General features: G+C 49.9%; 2 protein-coding genes across 7 annotated transcripts; one reads left to right on the forward strand and one right to left on the reverse strand.

Moving 5' to 3' along the window:
* Positions 1-680: 680 nt before the first annotated feature.
* Positions 681-9,592, reverse strand: LOC147133695 (arf-GAP with Rho-GAP domain, ANK repeat and PH domain-containing protein 1). Of its 2 annotated transcripts, none has more exons than XM_086056964.1 (26): positions 9,406-9,592; positions 9,145-9,227; positions 8,749-8,786; positions 8,177-8,503; positions 8,034-8,099; positions 7,469-7,634; positions 6,810-6,911; positions 6,290-6,394; positions 5,676-5,736; positions 5,482-5,602; positions 5,049-5,313; positions 4,734-4,933; positions 4,584-4,669; positions 4,320-4,502; positions 4,165-4,233; positions 3,997-4,096; positions 3,855-3,911; positions 3,654-3,780; positions 3,485-3,584; positions 3,200-3,401; positions 3,075-3,120; positions 2,069-2,265; positions 1,725-1,937; positions 1,271-1,376; positions 918-1,059; positions 681-843 (listed from the first exon to the last, which is right to left on the reverse strand). In XM_086056964.1, the coding sequence occupies exons 2-26, from the start codon at positions 9,225-9,227 to the stop codon at positions 787-789; spliced, it is 3,219 nt and encodes a 1,072-aa protein (XP_085913090.1). In that variant the 5' UTR covers positions 9,406-9,592; the 3' UTR covers positions 681-786. The 2 variants fall into 2 exon arrangements, with proteins under 2 accessions (XP_085913090.1, XP_085913089.1); XM_086056963.1 differs by having other exon boundaries at positions 8,028-8,099.
* LOC147133696 (platelet-derived growth factor receptor beta-like) lies at positions 771-22,408 on the forward strand. 5 transcript variants are annotated; one of them, XM_086056958.1, is made up of 31 exons: positions 771-866; positions 9,972-10,072; positions 10,477-10,749; positions 11,359-11,592; positions 11,959-12,025; positions 12,402-12,469; positions 12,557-12,651; positions 13,726-13,924; positions 13,993-14,253; positions 14,332-14,462; positions 14,631-14,712; positions 14,784-14,858; positions 15,332-15,521; positions 16,015-16,130; positions 16,264-16,375; positions 16,509-16,596; positions 16,671-16,779; positions 17,428-17,522; positions 17,594-17,726; positions 17,808-17,912; positions 18,536-18,640; positions 18,769-18,871; positions 19,021-19,100; positions 19,588-19,703; positions 19,789-19,911; positions 20,008-20,119; positions 20,257-20,356; positions 20,844-20,949; positions 21,035-21,137; positions 21,210-21,342; positions 22,201-22,408. In XM_086056958.1, the coding sequence occupies exons 3-31, from the start codon at positions 10,551-10,553 to the stop codon at positions 22,268-22,270; spliced, it is 3,510 nt and encodes a 1,169-aa protein (XP_085913084.1). In that variant the 5' UTR covers positions 771-866; positions 9,972-10,072; positions 10,477-10,550; the 3' UTR covers positions 22,271-22,408. The 5 variants fall into 5 exon arrangements, with proteins under 5 accessions (XP_085913084.1, XP_085913083.1, XP_085913085.1 ...); XM_086056957.1 differs by having other exon boundaries at positions 9,972-10,749; XM_086056961.1 differs by lacking the exons at positions 771-866; positions 10,477-10,749 and adding an exon at positions 3,866-9,300 and having other exon boundaries at positions 11,486-11,592.
* Positions 22,409-22,767: the final 359 nt, after the last annotated feature.

The following is a 22,767-nucleotide window of genomic DNA, read 5'->3' on the forward strand; positions in this document are numbered from 1 at the left end:
AAAAAGTTTTATGAAAGTTATTTTTAAGATGAAAAAAGTATGGACATTTTCATGGAAAAGGTTATTTCTACAGGCAGTTGGATATTTTGGAGATCATATTTTCAAGAAAAAGGTTGCTCATTCTTTAGAAAAAGGTGGACTTCTTTGTTTTAAGAAGGAAAAACTATCATTTCAAGAAGGATATATATATTTTTTTCTTTTTTTAAAGAGTAGATTTTCACAAGTTAAATAACATTTTCCCAAATACCCAAATCAAATACCAAACTTTTAATGTAACACAACAATTCCTCTCATCAAATTCCTCCCATTGTTCCCAAGGACCTGATTTGAGTTTTTTTTTCCCAAAATGAATTTATACTTTTCTTTTTTCTCAAAAATATCCTACATTTTATCTTCAAAATTTGCAGCGCTTTAGAGAAACGTGTATTTTACAGATACAGATTCTGGCAGGTGCTCCCGCGGCCAGGGAATACAGATTTTGTTGGGGGTAACGTCAACTTTGAAATGGTCTAAATCAGCTTTTAGCGTTGCTTCCAACTAATTTCGAATACCGTTTGGTCGCCCTAAATGACGACCTTACCCATAATGCAACACGCGGTCGGAAACCTGCAAGATGGTTATTGGAACAAAAAAAAACAAAAAAAACAGGAAACCCATTCAAAACCAGGGAAAACACAGGATGGCGAGAGTCTGGATTTTTAATGTTCACCTTGGCTGGTTTATGTGGAAAACAAGGTACACAACATCACGAGAATTGATAACCAACATCTATCTTCTTTTTGTCGATCAGAGGACCGTGATCTCCTCCTCTTCCTCACCGTGGTGGTGTTGCTGCTCGTGTGTCTGCAAAGCGTCCCGAGGCACCGGTGAGTCTTCCCGATTGCGCCACGAATGCGCACGGCGGTCACGCGACCTACCAGGAAGAGCGGCGCGTGGTACAGGACCAACTCGCGGGTCAGCTTGAGCAGGTCGCCGTTCAGACTGTGGAAGAGTGACGGAACCAGAACCAGGGCCAGGTTGTGGGCCGACATCTTGTTCACTTGACAGAACGTCTGGACCCTTGTGAGAAAACGACACCGCAAGGAACTGAATATGACGGCTAGTATGTGAGAGTAAAAAAAAAAAATATATATATATATATCAGCCGCGTGTTAGAGCATTTCACTAGTGTTGGGAGTGAGTCATTTTTCACTTTTATCTGTGAGAGAATGTTCAGTAGTGTGATATTTTTTTTTCAGGTAATCCTGAATGATTTTGCACGCTTACTTACATGTAAAAGTGTCCAAACAAGGCGTTCAACGTTACTCGTTGATCAGAGGGCAGTTGCCGTAGCAACTGTCGGTAGGCTGAGAACCTGGCACGCTCATCTGAAATCACTTGACACGCAAAGTACCGTGACTGGGACTTTGATCGGAAGTCAAGGTACCGCTGCACGTAGGGCTTAACCCCAACTCACTCTATAGTGCAGGGCCCAGGGGCTCTTCAATCCTGTTCCTCCAGGCCCGGCGTCCTCAATCCTGTTCCTCCAGGCCCGGCGTCCTGCCTGTTTCCCATCTCTCATGATCGTTATCCAGCTTCTGCAGACTTTGCTGATTATCTGACCATTTGAATCGGGCACGTTGCACAGCAGGGAGAGATGGGGAGACACGCAGGACACCGGCCCTCGAGGAACAGGATTGAAGACCCCTTGTGTAGGCCGAAAAGAGTACTACGGTACTACCTACCGGCGGCACGCATCCAGTCTTTGCGGTCGCTCTCGGGGAAGAGTTGCACTTCCCGTTGCCGTATGTACTGCTTGAGGGCGGCGGCGACATCCAGCACACCCTGTTCGTCCGACTCAAGCGGGGCGGAACCCGGGGATCTCACCAGGGCCTCCGCCAGCAGGGACACTTTGGAGGCTAGGCCGCAGCGTCGGTAAACGCCCTCCACTTTGAGACCTGAAAGGCATACCACACCAACGCACAAGAGGAGAAGAAGTTGACGAAGAAGGAAAAGGAGGGCGTTCAGAGAGTTGCAGAAGAATTGGTGCATGCAGAAGAGATGCTCAAGTACAAGAGGAAGTTGCGACCGTGGTTTTTGATGTGTTGGATGCATCGCTGGATGGCGAGCGGCACCAAGTCCATCTCCTTGAGGTCACTCAGCGGGTACAGAGTCGCGTTGGACGTTACGGGGGATTCTGGAGCGTTATGATTGGCCAGAGCGTCCTGCAGGAGGCGGTACCATCGGCCGCAACTGTCGTGCTCGTCAAAGTGCAGTGAAACGCGCCTGCAAACACGCACGTGTGTCACCTGACAAACAAAACAGCGCTTTGTCAAGTAGTCTTTGTCTTATCGGGTGATGTGGGTCTTGTCAGGTGGTCTGAGTCTTTGTCCGGTGGTCTGAGAGCAGTCAGGCGATCTTTGTCTTGTCTTGCCAGGTGGCCTGAGTCTTGACTGTTGGTCTGAATCTTGTCAAGTGATTTCGTCTCATAATGTGGAAGCAGGCCCGTCAGTTGCCCTATCAGATGATCTTTGTCTTGTCGGGTGGTATGAGGCTTTTTTAGATCTCAGGTCTCAGGTCCTGTCAGGTGATCTTCGTCTTGTCTGCTGTACCAATTTTGCAAGATCGTGTTCGTGTTGTCCGGTGGTCTTTTGTCTTGTCAGGTGGTCCAAGTCCTTTTATGTGATGTCGGTCTTGTCAAGTGGTCTGAGTCTGATCAGGTCGTCTGAATCCCGGCAGGCGATCCTTGTATTGTCAGGATAGTCAGTTGTCTTGTCTGGTGGTCTGAGTCTCGTCCAGTGATATTTGTCGTGTCAGGTGAAATAAGGTCGGTAAGTTTCAATTTGTCCGATGGTCTGCGCTTCCGATGGTTTAAGTTTTGGAATGTAGTCTTAGTTTTGTTCGAGGCTGTTTGTCTCGTCAAGGGGTTTGAGTCGTGTCTGGTGGTCTGGGCCTTGATTTGCGGTATGAGGCCGGTCAGGTGTGTTGCCAGGTGGTCTGAGGCCTGTCGGTTGTCTGGGTCTTGTTGCTTACTCACATGTAACAAGTGTCCCAACACAACACGGCACGGCACATGTGTTGGAGTGCTCACCAACCTGTGTCCCAGTACCATGGTAACGATGTCTTCGGATGGGTCCATTTCTAAAGAGATATTGTTTAACGTTCCTTAGGATGCGGACCATTCCCTTTTGAATTGACGTACATATGAAAGGATGGTTACCGTGGCGACTGAGCGCGCTCAGTTCCATCTTTAACGTCTGCTTGGAGTCTCTGCGAGCGCGATGGACGCTCACGCCACCGTCCCACAGCAGCAACCAGGCTTCGGAGTTGTCCGAGGCTCCGCTGTCTTCCACCACGCACACTTTGCTGACCCCCACTGCCCCGCACACCTCCGCATAGGACACACCACCCGGGAGAATCACCTGAAAAACAGCTCAGTCGGCGTCAGGTGGTCAGAGTCTTGTCTGCTGATGTTTGTCCTTCCTGAGTTCTCGGCTTGTCTCACCTTGAGGATATGGACTAAGTGGATGAGGAGTTCGTCCTCAGTCTCGGCCACGCAAATGAGCTGATTGTCCAAAGTGATCAACTCAAACTGAAAGGTTGCCCTGTGGGAAGGAACACTCCTTAGTGTTCCAGTTTCTCTTCCTTGTAGTCGTAGCGTGCGGAATATTTACCCGTCTTTTCGGAAAAGCGACAAAACCTCCCGTAAATCAAGGACGTCACAAGCCGCAGAGTCGTTTTCCACAGAGAAGAGGAAACGATCCTCTTCCAGTTTGCCATGAAGCTCCTCGTCTTCCTCTCCTTCCACACATAGACACACACAACAAAATATAATAGATAATATGTAATGATTTAAAAAAAAAAAAAAAAAATACCTGAGGGGGTAGATTCCGCTCTCCTATATCCAAATTTTGGCAGGTAAGGCGGAAACTCTGTTTAACAAAAACAAACCAGAAAAAGATATGAATATTAGTGCGCGCGTGTACTTGCGAATTTGTGTGTGTGTGTGTGTTTGACCTGTGTACTCATTGAGTCTGAGTATCTCAGCCTGCAGAGCTTGCCCTGCTCTCTCAGCCAGCTGGATGGCGGAGGGGTTCTGGGGGTCCGTTTGACACACCTGTAGAAAGGCAGAGATGTCGTAGGATGTCACGTGCGCACGCGGGCGGGTGTGTCCTCGTCTGTCACCTTTGACCCCGAACAGATCAGCGAGAAGGTTTCTTCCACGTCGCCGCCACAAACGACTTCTCTCAGCCTCTAAAGCAAAACACATCGGTCACCGCGTGTGTGCGCGTGCCCGCCCGATGACACGATCCCGTTTGCGTGACCGCGTGGCGTCACACCTGCTGCATCAGCTCGGCAGAGGACGCCAGGGCGTGCACTCGTCGGTAGCGCCCCCTGCTGTATTTATCCTGAATGAAATTTGACCGGCTCTCGTCGGAGGCCTCCGGGCCGATCTTCTCTGCGGAGGGTACCAGGGGGGCCCACACCTGATTGGCCAGACGGTTACCGTGGGCGACGAAGAGCTGTGAGAGAGAAGGGGTTCCAAAATCAGAGGGACAGAAAACCATCTTTACGGGATGTTCCTTCCCCGGCTCCCCTCTCACCTGTATGAGTGGTTCAGTCCACACCTTATTGTCCATCTTCAGACTGCGGACCTTGGACAGGGTGCTGCCCAGACCTCGGTGTTGACCTGAGGGAAGAGCGTTAGCGTTAGCTCGTGCGCATGGACCTGCGAGCGGCGGGGCCGCGTTCACCTGCGCAACTGTGACAGATGACGAGCAGCAAGTTGACCGCCGCCCACTCGGGGTCGGCGGCACCACAATCGGCGCACTGTCGGTTGGACGGGTTCTTCCAGAGGCGCGTCGCCACTTGGCTGCAGGACAGAGCGCTGCTGATGGACGAGGACAAACACTCCAACCAGACGGACAGATCCTTCGATGAATCGACAGACAGACTGTCGGCAGGATAATCGAGTCAGATGAGGGCGAGCCAGGCCAAGGTGGGCGCGTCTCGCGGCCACCTTTCACACACTACGGAATGGAGGAGAGAAAAGAGAAGCGCGGGCGTACTTGAAGGTTCTGAACGGCGTGGTGAGGGTGAAGGAGTGTTTCCCGGCGCTTCGGACCGTGGCCAGGTTGAGGGGAATGCTGTAGCAGGCCACGCCCAGCTGGAAGCCGTCTTTGTTCTGGTAAATCCAGAAGTCGTGGCCCCAGACAGCGGCGTAAAAGCGACTCTTGGGGTCCTTGACCGTGATGGCTCCGTGGAGGTCCGGAGCGGCGGGACTGGGCTGACCCCGTGACGCCAGCAGAGACTGGACCCAACCGTCCTGAACATCTGCCGCGCAAACGTGAAAGTGTAGAGAGCAGTTGAGCATAGACAACGAGCGCACGGAGCATTCGAGCGTAGCGCTTGTAGAGAGCGGTAAAGCGTAGTGCAGTCGCGCATTGGCCACTAGAAGAGAGAGCGGAGAGAAGTACGGCATCGTATGGAGCAACGTCTGACCATCGTTGTGAGCCATGAAGTCGTAATGTTTCTTCTTGAAGTAGACGGAGAATCTTCCTCTGTCAAGTTTCTTCACGTTTGTGATGCTGGACACGTGGAAGAGAACCTCGCTGAACTGGTCCTGATCAAAAATCACACACACACGCACACAACTGTCTCTCACAACATAAAACGAGTTTGGAGGACACACTTACTGTACGTTTTTTCCACAGAGACATCAACTGTCCATCCAGTGTGGCCCAAAAGACGTTGTGTCTAAAAGAAAGAACACATTTGTTTTCAGAAGAAAGAAAGAATACTTATGTTGGCAGTCTATCAACCCAACCAATCAATCAGTAGCCTGGTTTACCGGTTTTACGTGGAGCCTTTTTTTGTCATTCCAGTTGAAATCATCAAAAAGTAATTCTGTCGTCTATTTAGAATTGCTTTAGCACTTTTATTAAAGCAGCATCTTGATAAAAGCGTGTTGCAAGGAGGCGAAAACCTTCTCCCGTCGCAGGCTAGCGCTGGTAGGAGGCCTCCAAATTTCAAGTGCGTAAACGACGATGTCACTATGCATTTAAAGCAACAGAGACGGTCCGGCTTTTCCGATTGACATACATCACGTCCGATCAGATAGGCGAAAGGAATATACCACTTCTATGAATCCGAACGAAATTCCATTCGGACTCGGACTTTTTATTCCGACCGACGTGTTTACGTGGAGCATTTTCATTCCCTTTGGTCTCTCGGTTTCATTCTAGTCGGAACACTAGACTCCATGTAAATTCGGCTAATCTCTGTACAGAAGTGACGCTCCTTCGTCTACCTGAAGCCTTTCCAGACGTCCAACCAGCTTGCTCGGGCCACTGCATTTTGCGGACCGGTGGGCGGGCTCTGTCCTTTCTTCCTCGACACTCGGATGGTTGCCACGCTGCACCGCAGCCACAAAAACAACAATGACAAAGCGCAAACAACAACCACCGCCACTAGGGCAACAACAACAACCCTGAAAACAACAAAAAAAATCAAGGACAACAACAGCAATAGTAACGGTGATAAAAACGACAACCATGACGATGCTAACGCGAAAATCGAGAACAGCAACAATGACAAAGACCCAAAGAAGCGAGCGCCAGCAAAAATACAACAACGACAATCTCAAGAACAACAAAGTTGACAGCAAAAACAGCAACCGTGACGATGGCAACAACGCGGGCGTCGAGAGCAACAACGACAACAATCGCGACAAAAACGGTCATAACACTGAAAATATCGTCACCCGCAACACTCGTCAGTACACGTGTGAGTCGTTTCGTGGCGCAATCATTTGAGTGCCTGTTGTGTACCTTGGCGTCTTTTGTTTGGAAGGCTTCCTGCTCTTTGCCGATTGGGCAACGTGTAAGGGTAGAGGCGGGGCTGGCCGAGGAGGCGTCATGCTCACGGAACGACTGGAAGTGAAGCGCAAACCAAACAATGTCAGTCGACTACCAAGTGAGGTGCCATATCACGTCTTGGTGGGGTATGAGTTGGAGTAATACATGTAGAACAAACTACAGTTCCACATGTACGTTCAAGTATCGTGCTGGGTGTCCTACTTGGCGTCACACTCAGTGTAGTGTCAAGTATAGTACTAGATAGTAATACCAGGAATAGCACAAAGGAACAGTGGAAGTTGGTCAAAGTTGGGAGACAAAAACAGAAGCCCATTTAAAATGATGGGCGGACCGGCCTATAGGCGATTACTATTTGTTCCGGCCGGACAAAAAGGGGACCCCGGCTGCAGGCGTAAGGCGAGAAACAGACCGTGAAATTTTAGTATAATGCCCAGCTCTCATGTGGTGTACAGTACCGTGTGAGGAACTAGATTATTAACTGTATCAACTGTAACACAAGGTGTAGTACCAGATGCAGAACTAGTTGTAGTGCCAGGCATAGCGCTAGTTTTAGTAACAAGTGGAACACCGGGTGTAGTATTATGTGTAGGACTAGGTGTCGTAGTATGTACTTGGTGTTGTTGAGCAGGTTGTCCACGAGGTCTCCTCTCATTGGTCCATTAGCTGGAGAGGAGGCGGGCCAGTTTTGATAAATTTCCTCCTCAGTTGATGAGTCGGAATCTACGTCGTCGTCCCAACTTTCCAACACCGTGATGTAGAGATCATCGTCCTCTTCCTCTGTGGAGTTTTGGGGGTGGAGCAGAAGTAGGAAGTAAGGTTGATAAAATGAATGTTGGGTGTGTTCCTACTCACTTGAATGATATAATTAATAGATCGGACCTAGATAGTTATGTGTCTCAAATGTTTGACCCTCCGTGGTGACGTCCGGCTTCCGATTTTGTGATTATCCTTCTGCAGGTTACCCTATGAACTTTCCGACTTTTACTTCCTGCAGATAGTCGAGTAGGAGTTTAGAAATGCAAATGCGTAACTGGTCTGAAGAAAGATTGCGTCCACCTCCAACATGGCGGCCGCGGGCATATCCAGAGATGTGTGTCATCATAGGAAAGTTATTTTTATAGGGCAGTGGATAGGGAGTGTTTTACAATACAGCTATTGACTTTGGCTCACCACTACCTAGTCCTGCGGGTCCAACATGGCCCTCTGCTGGCGCTGGTGAGTCTCCGACAACGACATCTGGACCTGAAGAAGAAAACCCAAGAATGACTACTGTCTTACTTGATCTTCTCCAATCAGCAAGTGAGGGTTAATTGATTTACCAGCTGATGTCATAGGAGGGATGCCTTTCACAGATTGAGACGGCGAGTTAGCCACCATGCTAAGCATACTGGCTAAACTGGGTATGTTTGACAAGGAGCTAGCGATGGCGCCTAAGTTAGCAGGTGGCGTGCCGGAGGGGCTTAGCGTTGGAGCAGCAGTAGGGTTAGAGATGGTGCTAGCAGCCCCTGCTAAGCTAGGTATGTGGTTAGCAATGTTGCTAGCAATTCTGTGTATGGAGAGCGGCGATGAGGCGGGCGGGCTGGAGGCTGAGTCGCCGACAAATGCGACCCTGTGTGGAACGTCAACAGGTGACCCGGCGTCTTCATCTGGGGGGGAGACAATGACGTCATCGGATAGTAATTGGATCAATGGATGATTGATGGATAGATGATGCTGGATGTTTGTAATGTATTCATGAATGTGCGTGTATGTGTGTGTGTGTGCTAAAGTGATGTCACAAACTGGTTGGAAACTGGTTTGGAAACCAGTTTTTGACACTGACGTTGACTTGAGTCGAGCTTGTTAACTCTTTAGTGTGTGTGTGCGTGTGCTCGTGTGCATGTGCATGTACCTGTGCTTAACTGAACTCCATTGGAAGCAGCCTGATTTCTGGAAGACAAGACCACGTGTGTTTGTCAGCATCACCACTGGGACAGACATGAGCAACTTACATTTGTCTCCTTTTAAACCATGTACAAAAATGCATCCAAACTTTTATCAACAGCCTAAACATCCCTCAATTAACGTCTGAAAACATAAATATCTTACATGCCCCATTACCAACCACAGAATTGCCTCAAAAGGTATGCCAATGGGAAAGGCTGTCGATTGTCATGGTTATCCAGCTGAATTGGGGGTCTCTGCTAGTTGACTATTTCCCACAGTCACTTAATGAATGCGGACCAAAATACAAATTCCGTCATCGCGAGGCGGAGGCGTGCGTTTTTTTGTGCGCGCGTACACCCACCGGCTGTCCAACAGGGAGGCAGAGTTGTCCCTTGCGTAGCGAGCTCTGGGCTTGGGCACAGGCGGGGACGGAGGCGGAGGCATCTGGTGGAGAGGACAAGTCACCATGAATCGATCAGTGATCACAAGCAAAGAAGAATGGACATTAATCAGAAAGGTCATTCGTCATTGACCAAACAGAAGCCATGCGTTTCTGCCGTAACCATGCTAATAGCATGCTAGTAGAATGCGAACGATGGGCCGCGGAGACCCTTTTTCATACCGTCTCACTTCTTAGGTGCTGTTATGGCTTGTCCTTTTGTCTTCGGGATTTTCTTTTGTCTCCTGTCTTTTTGTCGAATGTGTACTTGCCCGCTGTCTCTCTCTCTTGTTTCTGTGGCATAGATCTTTCTTTCTCTGTGTGTGATGTTGGTAGGGACAGATGAGTTCATGTGACTGGTAGATATCGTCCAACCTGCTCAGTCACTTTGTTGTTTTTTTTTTTTTTTCTTTTTTTTTTTTTTTTTAAAACGCAACCAGTTCCTCTCGCTCACGCCATCCCACAAGTATGCATACACTTGTGTGTAAGCGTGCGCTCAATTGTGTGTATGGCTTCATTTTCTCCGCATCTACCTCATGGGTTCAATTCATTTACTCAGTGAAGTACCGCTACTGTATGTCTGTGTATGAGTGAATATCTGCGTATTCCCATGTACTGTACATTTGCGCGGGTGGGTGCGTGTGTGCACGTGTGTGTGTGTGTGTGTTTAAATATGTCATTCGCATGAGCTGTGTCGGGTTTGCTCGGCATAATTGTATTTAACACAGGACGGAATCGCCTGTCTACAGAACGTGGCCAAACCAGTGGGTGCGACCCTGTGCTGCCAGACTGGATGCCGCGGGCTGATATCAGAATCAGAATCAGAATCAGAATCCTCCTTATTGGCCAAGTATGTAACAACACACAAGGGAATTTGTCTCCTGTCGTATGAGCTACACCAGGAGTGCCCGCACTTTTTTTCAGCCTGAGAGCTATTCAGGACATGACATGAGTCCAAATGATCTGCCGCCTCCTAAAAAAAAAAAGCAAAACACATGATTTATAAATATAGTGAGGATGTACCGTACGTACCTTGCATGACTGCATCAACCGATATAGCACAATACAACAAGAAATGTTTTGTAATTACCTGACTCTGATGACTTGCACTGATTGGAATCGGTCGGGGACGCATAGTTTGTGCAGATTCGCAGCAACAACAATCCGCCCATTCGCTCCATTCGGCGCGTATGAAGCACGTCAAACTTTTTTGCACACTATGCTAATGCTATCAATATTGCTGTCTTGGTGAAGTTCAAGAAGTGTTATAAAACCGACACTGCGGGTTTCTTGGGGACTGCGATGATGGTGGAGCGGTTTGAAGGAGGATGGGACCTCCCGCGGCTCCAAGGATCCGTTGGAGATCGGCGCGAGCGCTCGGAGTGCGCTGTTGGCCGCAGACTTTTGACATTGCCGGGGCTGCCCTCAGAAGACATGGCGTTGCCACGGAAGAGGCAGCAAGTACCGCCAGCTTCGTACGGAAACTCGTTCACCCCGGTCGGCTCAACGCATCGGGGCGGCTGACCAGTAAGCTGCACTTTCTCTCAGCGCCACTTGATGTTGCTCCATGACCGTCTTGTGTTTGTACAACTGCGTTAGGGTCGGTCACTCTAGACTTGGCTGTTTCGCTGTCGATAGAGACACTTTAAAAGTTGATCCATGTAGCGTAGATATGGACTTATTCGAGTTCGGTTCGAATATTGCAGATGTCGACAAATGGGACCGGATGTATGATCCATCTGAAAAGTCAATGTAGACGTTAGGGCGGATCTGTGTTGTCGTCGTGGACGCATTACAGTCGGCGCGTGTTGTCGATACGGACTCAAAATGAGCGGAGTATGCGCGCGCGTTAAAGTAGATCTGTGTGTTGTCGACGGATCTTGTGAGAGGACGACACTAACATATCCATTTATTAGAGATCATCTATGAGTCGTATATATGTAGCCACAGTAGAGCAGATCTACTTCTTTCAAATGTAGGGACGTGCGTAGATATAGACAGACCAGAGTTGATGTCTAAGTTTGTGGAGACTTTTTTTTTTTTTTTTTAACGTTCCACATTTACGACTCAACGTGCGTGTGTGTGTGTGTGTGTGTGTGTGTGTGCATACATGTGTGTGTGTATGTTGGACCTCAGATGACTTCCTGTCTGGTTTGGGAGAGCTGCAGATTGAAAACAGACGCGCTTTCTTTCTCTCTCTCTCTCTCTCTCTCTCTTCGTCCCCCCCTCTCTCTCTCTCTCTCTTTCCCTCCCGCTCGCCCAGTCAGCGAGTGAGTCAGTTTGTTTCCAGTCATCGGGCGGTGGGAAGAAAAAGCGTCGAAAAGAGAAGGAGGAAAAGAAGAGAGGAAAAGGAGGACAAGGAAGCACAAGGTTAGATGAAAAGTATTTTGATATGACTCCGGTTTGGATGCTGCTGCGGAAACTTGTTTCCATGGCAACCTTTTAGACTTTACCCCCCCCCCCCCCCTTGACAGATGACCAATATTTTTTAAAATCACCGAACCTATCGAACGCAGATCCCCGGATATCATAAATGTCCGCCGACTTTCCGTAGACGCAAAGACGAGAGAGCTTGTTGATGCTTTTAGCAGACACGTGTTGACTTGGCAGTATTTGACTCCGCCCCCTTGCGCTAACCCTCTCATACTTTTCCGCAAGTTCCTCCTTCCTCCGGTGACGTCATTGGAGGAACTTTTTGTTGACGTCAGACATTGTCCTGTGTTTACCTTTGTCCAGCTTGTTCATTTTTGCGTCATCGGATCCACACCCAAGTCAAGTCCACATGGCCGACTGATGCGCGCTGGTGAGTGTCACGAACGCGCGTGACAACTTCCTGGCAGCTCGTGGCGTATGATGTGTAACATGCCACATGTAATGGGTAACACGTGCAACTGGCAAAGCGTGACCTGCAGTGTGTAATGTATTACGTGTAAAACGCAACCTGTAACATGTTTCATGTGACATGGAAGATGCAATGGGCGACAAGTCGCACGATGCACTCAACTTGCCACATGTTGTAATATGCGGCGTGTAGCTACTTATACTACTAGTAGTAGTCGTTACTTGCAACGTGCCATGTTCCACGAGTAACAAGAAGCGTGTAATGTAAACGTGACAGATCTTGTACAATAGTGTAAAAAAAAAATAATAATAATGTGTCTGTGATGTGATTGGTCAAGGTCGGGAGTCATGCCGGTGCCCATCAGAGTACAAACAGGAAGTCTGACGCCGCTGCACTTCCTGTTGGGTCAGTACTAAGACAACCAACATGTCCTGCTTGCTGATTGGCTGGATGGACTTACAGTACAGTGTGTGTGTGTGTGCGTGCGTGCAGGTGTGCTGCTGGTTCTTCCGGAAGGGGTTGTTAGTTTGGAGCTGATCCCATTGGCCTCGCAGGTTCTGCTCCAGTCTCACTCCAACTTTACCGTGGTCAGTAGCCCTTCACCTGTCTCTCTCTCTCGCTCTCTCTCTCTCTCTCTCTCTCTCTCTCTCTGCATGGATTGCATCGTCACGCGCTACCGTGTCGTTTAGTCAAAACGCCGTTTATGGACAATATCTTGACAAGTGCCATCTTACTGTATCTTATGTGCAAGGGCCGCCACTACCCCAGACACAGGCAGCAGTCACCCTTGAGGCAAAATGCTTCGGCCCCAGTCATACCACAGGTGGTTAAGCATTAGTTCCTTTTCCGATAATAATTCCACCTTTACGGGGGTCATTCACCCCCAAACCAAACGGAAAGGTCCCGCTATGAGAAGACTCGTTTGTTGGTGCAACTTGTCAGTCTGTCTGGTGTCTAGGGATGGGCACCGAAAACTCGCAATCGAGTGTTTCGATTCCTAGTTAGCCGCGCAGAAGAGCTACGAGCTGGCACACCGCGGCTAAGTACGTCGAATGGCAACATTGAGCCAACAAGTTCAACGCAGAAATGCACACATCCGGCTAATATTTAGCTTATAGCGTACGCAGCTGCAGCATAGACAGACATAAATACTGTACATACAGATACGTTATATATAGACCGCTTGGATTAGATCGACTTTCCTTGCTTTCCCTTAAAATGCAGCGTTGTGTTTGTCATACATATTTTATCAATTGTTGTCCAGTAGCATGTATTCAGTAACAGCTGCATTGTAGTATTGTCCTCAATGTCTCAAAAATAAAGCTCTTGTGAAAAATAATACTAAATAATACTACAAAAAATGTATTAAAATAAATATACTGGTTAAAAACAGCCCTTTGAGTAATCCATGGTAAAGTTCACAAATAGTAAAAAGGCCATGTTATTGAAGAACAGAGAAGTTCATGTGATTTGTCCGAAAATAACTCCTTTTTTTTTTTTGTTGTTGTTAAGAATCGGAATCGAGAATCGTTAGGAACCGGAATCGAATCAAAGAATCGGAACCGGAATCGTCCAAATTCAAACCGTGCCCAACCCTCCTGGTGTCTCGTCGTGCTTTTCCCCCTCCCAGGTTTTTGATGCGACTCTTGTCCGTCTCTAAGGTGTGTTCCGGGTGGAGCGAGGTGTCATGGCGCTTGCCGTGGCAGGAGTCTCAAGAGGGCAACGTTGCGGTGGAAGAGCAGGGGTCCCGCAGCGTCCTGCGGCTCTTTAACGTCACCTGGAGGAATTCTGGGAGATACACGTGCGAGGAGTCGTCGGCTGATCAGATCAGAGAGATGGACATCTTCGTACCCGGGCAAGGTGAACTTCGGGCCCCTTGCCCCGGATGAAGTGTCATGGAGTCCGATGATTGTTTGGTCCCCGCTCAGGTCCGGACGAGTGGTTTGTTCCAGTGGGTCCGGGTGTGGTGATGAAGGACAAGGAGGAGGACACCATCCCCTGCGTGGTGTCCAACCCGCATCTGAACGTCAGCCTGTACGAACGCGGCGACAATACGCCGGCGCCCGGGCTGAAATACGAGCCAGGCCGCGGCTTCACGGGACGCCTCAACGACTCGTCTTACGCGTGCGTGGCCTCTAATGGTTCTGAGGAGACGCGGTCGCAGCTCTACTACGTCTTCAGTGTCGTGGGTGAGTTTCGCCGCTCACCCGTCCGTCCGGACAGCCTGTCTGTGGCTCGCCTGACCATCCCGCCAACCTGTCTGCCAGTTGCCAAGGAGATGGAGGTGGACTTGATGGCGTCCAGCAGCGTGTTGAAGCGTGGACAACAGCTCGTTGTCAACTGCACCGTCCAAGACATCGACATGGTCTACTTCTCTTGGAACTTTCCCCGCAGGGAGGTACTTGTGCGTTCACTCACATGCTTGATCGACCGGCAGGTGACGCTGCCTCTGCTCACATTCCTGAACGGACTTATCTGCGACAAGGTTTGAATCAGCAGGCTGTCCTCGGCCCACAAGCTTGACTGACAAGAGCGGTGGCATTTTGTGTGCGTTGCGTTGTTCCAGGAAATTGAGCCGCTCACAGAATTTCTGCCCAATCAAATCCGTTCCTTCGTGAACATCCCCTCGGCGACGCCGGCAGACTCCGGTAGGTGCCGATGCTGCTCATCATTGGCGACGCTACGTTAACTGTGAGTCTGTCGGGGATGCTTCCCGCAGGTGTGTATGTGTGCGCGGTCCAGGAAACGCTGCAGGGACGACGCGTGGCAAAGAACATCACAGTCAACATACTGGGTGAGCACGCCACAACAAAACACGCATTCCAACAAGCACACTCCCGTAAACAAACCAACAAACAAAAACAGACGACACGCACGGCTGCACGCGCATGTATCAGGGGCGGAGCTATGGGTGGGCCTGGGCGTGCGCAGGCCCCCCCCCAGATTGACAGACTGCCCACCCAGTGAGAGTTAGAAAAAATATATACTTTAAAATTTTTCGTAAATTATAATGAAATTATTTTTGAATTTATGTTTTGTTGTGTTTATTTTTATTTGACTGAATATTAAAAATGGCATAATTGAGGTTGTCTAAAGAAGATCTGAACTTCATATTATTCAGTTTGTCATTTTATTTGAAAATACGATGTGTCGGGACAGCGAGAAAAATTTTCAGGCCCACACCCATTAACCACGTTTTGGCTCCGCCCCTGGCACGCATTCACTCACGCACACGCAAAGACTCAGCCAAATGCCGAATCTCCACAGATCGCGGTTACGTTTATGCGCGTGCGACACACGACACCAACGTGTCTTCGCTGGTCGGCCACACGGTGGCGCTGCGGGTGGCAGTGGACGCCCACCCTGCGCCCACCGTGGCGTGGCACAAAGATAACCGGAGCGTTGTCGTCACCGCGGGAACGACCGTCGTGTCCAGCGAACGTGTGAAGGACGGCAGGTACGCTAACCGTGATGCCGGGAACGATGCTAACAGGACGCGAACAGCCAAACTAACCGCGACGCTAAGAACAATGCGACCTGTATGCTATCCATAATGCTAACCGTGATGATAACGACAATGCTTACAATGCTAACTGCAATGCCAAAATGAAGCTCGCAAAGATGCTAACCATGACAGGACAACAAAGCTGATTGATGCAACAGCGCTGCTAAAATGAAGCTAACATCAACGCTACCCTGACGCTAACAACAATATTAACCGAGATTGCAAAAATATTGCTAACCATGACGCTAACAACAGTGCTAACCGGGATTGTCACAACAGTGTCAAACGTGACGCTAACAATGCGAACCACAAGAGGAAGAGCAACAACAGTGTTAACAGTGATGCTAATTTGATGCTACCAGCTATGCTAACCCGACACTACCAACAATAACTATGATACGAAGAACAATGGTCACGGGCTAAATAGGCCTTCTGCTGGCGACAGATACGTGAGCACGTTGACCTTTCCGAGGGTCCGCTTGGAGCAAACAGGAAGTTACACGGCCAAGATCTTCAATGAAGATGACCAAGAGGACGTGTTCTTCTACCTGCTAGTGAAAGGTAAATGAGTCACTCGTGATTGACAGGTGTGCGTCGGCGCAAATGTGTTGGTGCGTCGCTTTGTGCCTGGTTGTTTTGTCTTTACTGTCGCGTGTGCTTGTGTGCGCGCCCGCCTCCACGCGTGCGCCCGCAGCGCCCCCAAGGATCACGTCACTGACGGAGACGAACACCCGGGCCATGTTGTGCATCAGCGAGGGAGCTCCGCCCCCTTCTGTCACCTGGTTCACGTGTCACAGTGCACACGGGTAAGACTAACGTCGCTCAGCTCAGCGTTAGCTAACGGCGTCAACGCCATCCGACGACTGCCGACGTGGTGACGCATTCACGTGGAGTGGTTTTGTGTGACATCACAGGAAGCGTTGAGCGTTTGTTTTGCAGGTGCGCGAACGGGACGGGTAGCTGGACGAGCCAATCAGGCGCTTCGGAGGAGAACGTCACCGTCCTGGCGGGCGGAGGCCTAACCCAGGTAAACGGCGACGTCACGCCCCATGCGGCATCTTCGCTGGGTGCCTGTGACATCGTCAGTCCCCGCCCTGGCAGGTGCGCAGCCTGCTGAGCCTGGAGACCACAACGACCTTGACCGCCGTCCGGTGTGAGGCCTCGAACTCTGCGGGACGGCGAGCCAGAGACCTCAGGCTGTTGTCCACTTGTAAGTGGGATGGATGGATGGATGGATGGACTGAAGAATTGATGGTTGATGTTTGGACGGACTGGATGATCGCGTTGATTAATGGATTTGCGAGATGGAGTGGCAGGAAGGTGGATGGGTGAAGAATGATTGATGGGTGAACTGACGGACGGATGATGGATAAAGATGGATGATGAATAATGGATGGATGAGGATGAAAGATATATGGATGGATGATCAATGGTATTCTGGTTGAATTGATTGGATTATCAGATGGATGGTAGTTGGTGTATGATCGGATGGATGGATGGATGGATGGACTGAAGAATGGATGGTTAATGTTTGGACGGACTGGATGATCGCGTTGATTAATGGATTGCGAGATGGAGTGGCAGGAAGGTGGATGATGAATAATGGATGGATGAGGACGAAAGATATATGGGTGGATGGATGGATGATCAATGTTATTTATTCTGGTTGAATTGATTGGATTATCAGATGGATGGTAGTTGGTGTATGATCGGATGGATGGACAAATTGACGACAGTGGCATAAAGAGCTCGCTGGCATTTGGATGGTTGACGTTTGATGGATAACAGAAGCCGGATGTCGTCTTTGACGGCATGGCATCCCATGATACGTCGGAGTGACCGAGGACTTCCTGTCCAGCTCTTTTGTCTCAGGTGGCCATGTTGGCGCTGGTTCTGGTTCTGGTGGTCATCGCCATCGTCTTCCTGGTCATACTCATCGTCCTGTGGAGAAAAGTCAGTGGCACTCGGTGTCGTGGTACTCTCGCGCTACTCGCCGCTGCACTGCAAGTACTCTCGCCCTTCAGAAACCTCGCTATGAGGTCCGCTGGAAGCTGATTGCGTCCGTCGGTCCCGATGGACTCGGGTACACCTACCTGGACCCTGACCGGCTGCCCTACGACGCCTCCTGGGAAATACCCAGGGACAACATTGAACTAGGTCGCGGTAGCACTACGTAGTACGGTCGATCTGCTAAGTAGCACCCTGCACGAGATCCTAGTTGCCGTGCGCTGTGTGCAGGTGAGGTGCTGGGTTCGGGAGCTTTCGGCCGAGTGGTGGAAGCCGAGGTGTCGGGTCTGCTCCGGGACCAGAAGACCACCAGAGTGGCTGTCAAGATGGTCAAATGTGTGTACCGCTTCCTGGTTCTGTATGTGCCTGGACCTGTGTCCGCCTCTATCTACTCTACGCCTGTACTTTTTCCTTCTCGTACCTGTTTGTACGTGTGTGAGGGGTGGGAATCTATGGGTACCTCACGATTCCATTTAATTCCGATTCAGGGGCCTATGACTCGATTCGATTGCGATTCCGACGCATCGATACATTGGCTTACATTTTTATAGTCCATGTAAAACACTGCTACCTTTTTTTTAAAAGAAAAAAAAAAAAACTCGAGGAAGAGCAAAGATTTGCATTTCACACTTTGACTTCGCTCCGCTCGTATGAGGTTCCGCCATCTTGTGACGCACTAGCTTAGCCTAACGCAGACGCACGAACGCACGTAATCGCTTGCGCGTGCTTTTGGTTTTGTTAGTTCCGCTTTAAATATCGATTATTAATACCTATGAATCGATTCAGAATCTTTTTAATACGCCGAACGATGCGTCGAAAAAAAAAACCCCACAACGATTGTTCCCACCCCTACTGTGTGTATATCTGTACTTTTGTACAGATGCGTATTTCGTTGGGTGGCGCCTCCACCCAGAGGCCGGCGCGTGACACTAAATGTGTGTGTACATGTTTGTTTTCAGCCAACAGCGGCGCGTGTCGTTCCTTGCTGTCCGAGTTGAAGGTGCTGTGTCATCTGGGTCCTCACGTGAACATCGTCAACCTGCTTGGAGCGTGCACGTCAGGAGGTGATCCCCCCCCCCCCGCCGCTAATCTCCGCCGCAGCGCATTGAGGCCTTTGCGCGATGCCACGCAATCAATGAGGCCCCCCTTTGCTGGCCACTAGCATGCTGACCTCTGCCCCCCAAATCCGCAGGTCCCGTCTATGTCGTCACTGAGTTCTGTTGCCACGGCGACCTGGCTAACTACCTGCGACGCCACAAACACACTTTTGTTCACGGCGACGCACCCGCTAAGAGGTAGACACAAACGCACGCAAAAACAGAAAGTTGACAACCACTCATCAACAAAAGCATACACACATGCAACCATGCACACATCCCACAAAAGAATACGCCAGCACACACACACACACACACCCACACACGGGGTGTGCGTGTGCGAACAGAGAGGCAGACGGCGGTTACATGGACATGAGCAAGCGGGAGGGCGGAGCTATCGTCAGCGACAACGAGAACGTGGCTTCAGGTGAGACGGGAGCGTCATCGGTGATGAGTGTGTGTACCTCCACCTCCGTGTCCTTCCTTCACATGTACTTGCGAGTACCCCTACCTGCTTGTGTACTTGTTTGTGTCCGCCTGTACTTGTGTGTACGTGGACCGTCCTGTGTATCTGTCTGTGTGTATACTTGTACTGTACCTGCTTGTGAACCGGCTTCTGTGCATGTGCCCGTACCCGCGTGTACCTCTACCTTCTTGTGCACCGGTTTGTGTGTGTGTGTATAAGAGTCTCGATACGCGTACCTGTTTTTGTATATATACCAGTACCTGTCTTCCTCTTCTTGCTTCTGCACCTGCACGCACGGCGTGTATACCGTCTCCTTCTATTTGTGTGCATATGCCTGTACGTTTGTGTACCACTTCCTGCCTGCTTGTTTGTGTTCTACCCGCGTGTCACCTCTGCTTGCCACTGTCCCTTTGTCAATGCGTTTCTCTGCTTGTGCGCGCACCTCCAGACCAGCAGGAGACGTCGTCGCCACTTCTCAGCGACTCCAGCATCCTGGGCGCGAGTGACCTCCACAGCTTCGCTTTTCAGGTCGCCAGCGCCATGGACTTCCTGTCCTCGCGTAACGTACGCTCACGTTGACCCGACGGGGTCTCTTGACGTCTGCCGAGCGTGCGAATAGCGCGTGATCGTCGTGCGTGGTGTGTCGCAGTGCATCCACAGAGACCTGGCGGCCCGGAACGTCCTGGTGTGCGAAGAGCGGCTGGTAAAGGTGGGCGACTTTGGCCTGGCTCGAGATCAGCTCAAGGATCAGGACTACGTGGCCCGAGGACACGTCAGTGCCGTGCCACAACACGTGACGTCACGAGCGCCGTCATTGCCGTGACGTCACTTTCTCCTCGGGATTTCCCCCCCCCCCCCCCCCCAACAGGCTTTGCTGCCTCTCAAGTGGATGTCCCCGGAGAGTATTTTCCAAAGTGTTTACTCCTCCCAGAGTGACGTGTGGTCCTACGGGGTTCTACTGTGGGAGATCTTCTCTTTGGGTAAGACGCTACATCACGTCGTACTGTGTTGATTTTATTAAATGATTTTTTTTAACCGTTATTTAGCCGTGAAAAACAGGTTAAGAACAAAATTCTTATTTACAACTGCGGCCGCCTGACGTGCGTTTTTGCTGCAGGTGAAAGTCCCTACTCGGACCTCCCCATGGCACAGCAATTCTATGCTGCACTGAAGAGAGGACACCGCTTGGTGCGGCCACAACATGCCAACTCCAACATGTACGACTTCATCGCAACATTGATATGCTCGCATGTCCGACCTTGACAACATACTACAATGAGCGCACGATTGACAATATGACAACGTGGTATGAAATGACATCATGTATTTTGCCTGTGTGAAAGCATAACGTCGCTGTCCTGTGAAAAACACTTCTCTCCATTTTTTTTTTTTCATTTTCCTATTTTCACATGAATCACGTTTCCGCATTCCAGGCATCGGATTAAAGTGAAAATTAAAAAAAGTTTCCAAAATTGGAGATAAGTGTTTTTCGCAGGACAGCGCCGATGATATGATGCGTGACAGCAAGATAGGACCTCGTAACGTGACGATTGGTATGGAGTAAGCCAACACGTACGACATATGACATGACGGACAAGTGAAAGCAGCGTGAAAAGCAACATGAAAATGACACGTTTGACACATGCGACGAAACAACACGCGCGGAATATGAAAATGTGTGACAAGGCGTGTGCGTGTGCTCAGTTACGACATGATGCAGGCGTGCTGGAGCGAGCGTCCCGCTTCCAGGCCATCGTTCTCGTCGTTGGTGGCGTCGCTGGACGCCGCGTTGACGGACGACTGTAGAAAGGTGACGACGTCCCCCCGCGTCCACGTTGTGTCCTGAAAGCGTCTCGTCAACTTCAACGGCGTCCGCTTGTTTGCGTCTTGCCCAGACGTACGCCAGACTGACGAACAACTTCCTGACAGGCGACCATCCGGCGGTCGCCCGATCCCGACCGATGTCCGCGGCCGTCAACGCGCCGAGCGACACCCACGGTGAAACTGCGCCGCGTGATATCCGGCAGGCGCTTGAAAATTTCGCCTGTTAATCGCGGCCTCTCGGTACAGGAAGTGACGTCCCTGAGGCGACTGTTCACCTGTTGGAGGCGGGACCGGAGGAGGCGGGACCCTCCCGTGGCGAATATATCCTTCCTGTCAAGGTGGGGACACGCCAGAGCGGCGCTGCGCTGGACGCAGACAGGTAGGCTCGTGGAGATGATTATGATCGGGATGATCATTATTTTGACGATGATAGTGCTAATACTGACAATGACAGAGATTATGACGATGATGATGATGATGATGATGATGATAAATGACACTGGCTACGTTTCCATGGACACATTTATTTGGATTAAATGCCTGATCGGAATAAAACCGCTTCATGTACACACCTCATTCGGAATATTCTGATCTGATCGAGCGCATTCCGATCAGGATTTTATTCCGAACGAGAGAGGTAGGTTATGACGATGAAAACACTTTTTCCGACATTTCGGAACAAACCGTCTTTACCGCGCATGTCTGTGACATGTTATTCCCGGAAGCGAGTCGAAGTAGAGCGAGTGTTATATCGTTTGTTGTTTGAGTCAATAAAGTTTCGGGGGGGGGGAAAAAACAGCAGAGCGACTGAAAGACATGGCGGCCACAAGACTGAACTGGTACATCCGCAGCCCCGTTAGAAAGTGTTCACTCGACGTAACAGCGCAAACGGGAAAAATATGTGAAATAACGCTAGCGTTTAAAGCAGAAGTGGACGGCGCGATGTTTTGTCGTCACGGAAGTCGCTACAGCTTCTTCCTCTTCTCCTACTACTTTCGGTTTGTTCAGTCAATCTGCGCACGCGGAAATAATTTGCTCCACTCGAAAGTGTGATGCACGAACGCGCAAGGCCGAATGGGATTGCGTCCATGAAAACGGTGCCTCCGCTCAGAATGTTCATCCGAACTCTGGTCGGATTAAAGACATTTTGTCCATGTAAATGTGGCCACTGACTGTAATGATGATGTTGACGATAACGACGAGGATGACAATTTGGCCGCCCGTGTTCCCCGTTCAGAGCTGAGGAGTCGCCGGCTGCACAGGAAGTGACATCATCAGGTGAAAGAGAGGAGGAAAGCTGCGTTTGAGAAACTTGTTCATATAGCATGATATTGATCACGTTCTTGTAACGAATGTGGCGCCGTTGTCGCGACGGAATACTTCTGTCATGTCTTTCATAACTTCTTGTTGTTATGCTCAGCTTTAATTAAAAACATGAAATACCAGTGGCCTGTTGAGTTTGTATTGTTCTGTTTTGTTGTCGCCACATGAAAACATTCGGACATTTTGACCACTGAGATTGTGTAGAAAAAGGGGCCCGTGCCTACTCGCTTGTGTCTGGGTTGTGTTGGAATTTTCTCCTCTAGATTTTTCTTCCGTCTGAGGTCCAGCGGAGATCTGAGGGCATAGGAGCTTTGAGACTGGTTGAAGTCTAAGATTGTTGGACATCCCAATCGGAGATCTCTTAAGGGCTCAAACGGTTGGACTTTTCAGACCACCGGAGATATTAGACTGGCGAAGGTTAGAAACTGTTCAAGATCCTAAACCATAGGTCATCTGAGGCGTTGAAGGCCTGATACCGTAG

Source organism: Filicampus tigris, chromosome 17 (genome assembly GCF_054856515.1).
Source record: "Filicampus tigris isolate MCC_2025a chromosome 17, RoL_Ftig_1.0, whole genome shotgun sequence".
In the NCBI taxonomy this organism is placed as follows: domain Eukaryota; kingdom Metazoa; phylum Chordata; class Actinopteri; order Syngnathiformes; family Syngnathidae; genus Filicampus; species Filicampus tigris.

Bases quoted from the DNA above. Each gene is read 5' to 3' on its own strand.
- LOC147133695 (XM_086056963.1), bottom strand. From the start codon at position 9,227: ATGCCTCCGCCTCCGTCCCCGCCTGTGCCCAAGCCCAGAGCTCGCTAC. The intron at 3,781-3,854 runs GTATTTTTTTTT...TATGTGTGGAAG, and splicing joins AGCGGAATCTACCCCCTCAG to GAGAGGAAGACGAGGAGCTT. The intron at 1,938-2,068 runs GTCGCAACTTCC...TATGCCTTTCAG, and splicing joins CCAACACATCAAAAACCACG to GTCTCAAAGTGGAGGGCGTT.
- LOC147133696 (XM_086056957.1), top strand. From the start codon at position 10,551: ATGGGACCTCCCGCGGCTCCAAGGATCCGTTGGAGATCGGCGCGAGCG. The intron at 14,254-14,331 runs GTGAGTTTCGCC...CCTGTCTGCCAG, and splicing joins CTACGTCTTCAGTGTCGTGG to TTGCCAAGGAGATGGAGGTG. The intron at 17,913-18,535 runs GTGTGTACCGCT...GTTTGTTTTCAG, and splicing joins GGCTGTCAAGATGGTCAAAT to CCAACAGCGGCGCGTGTCGT.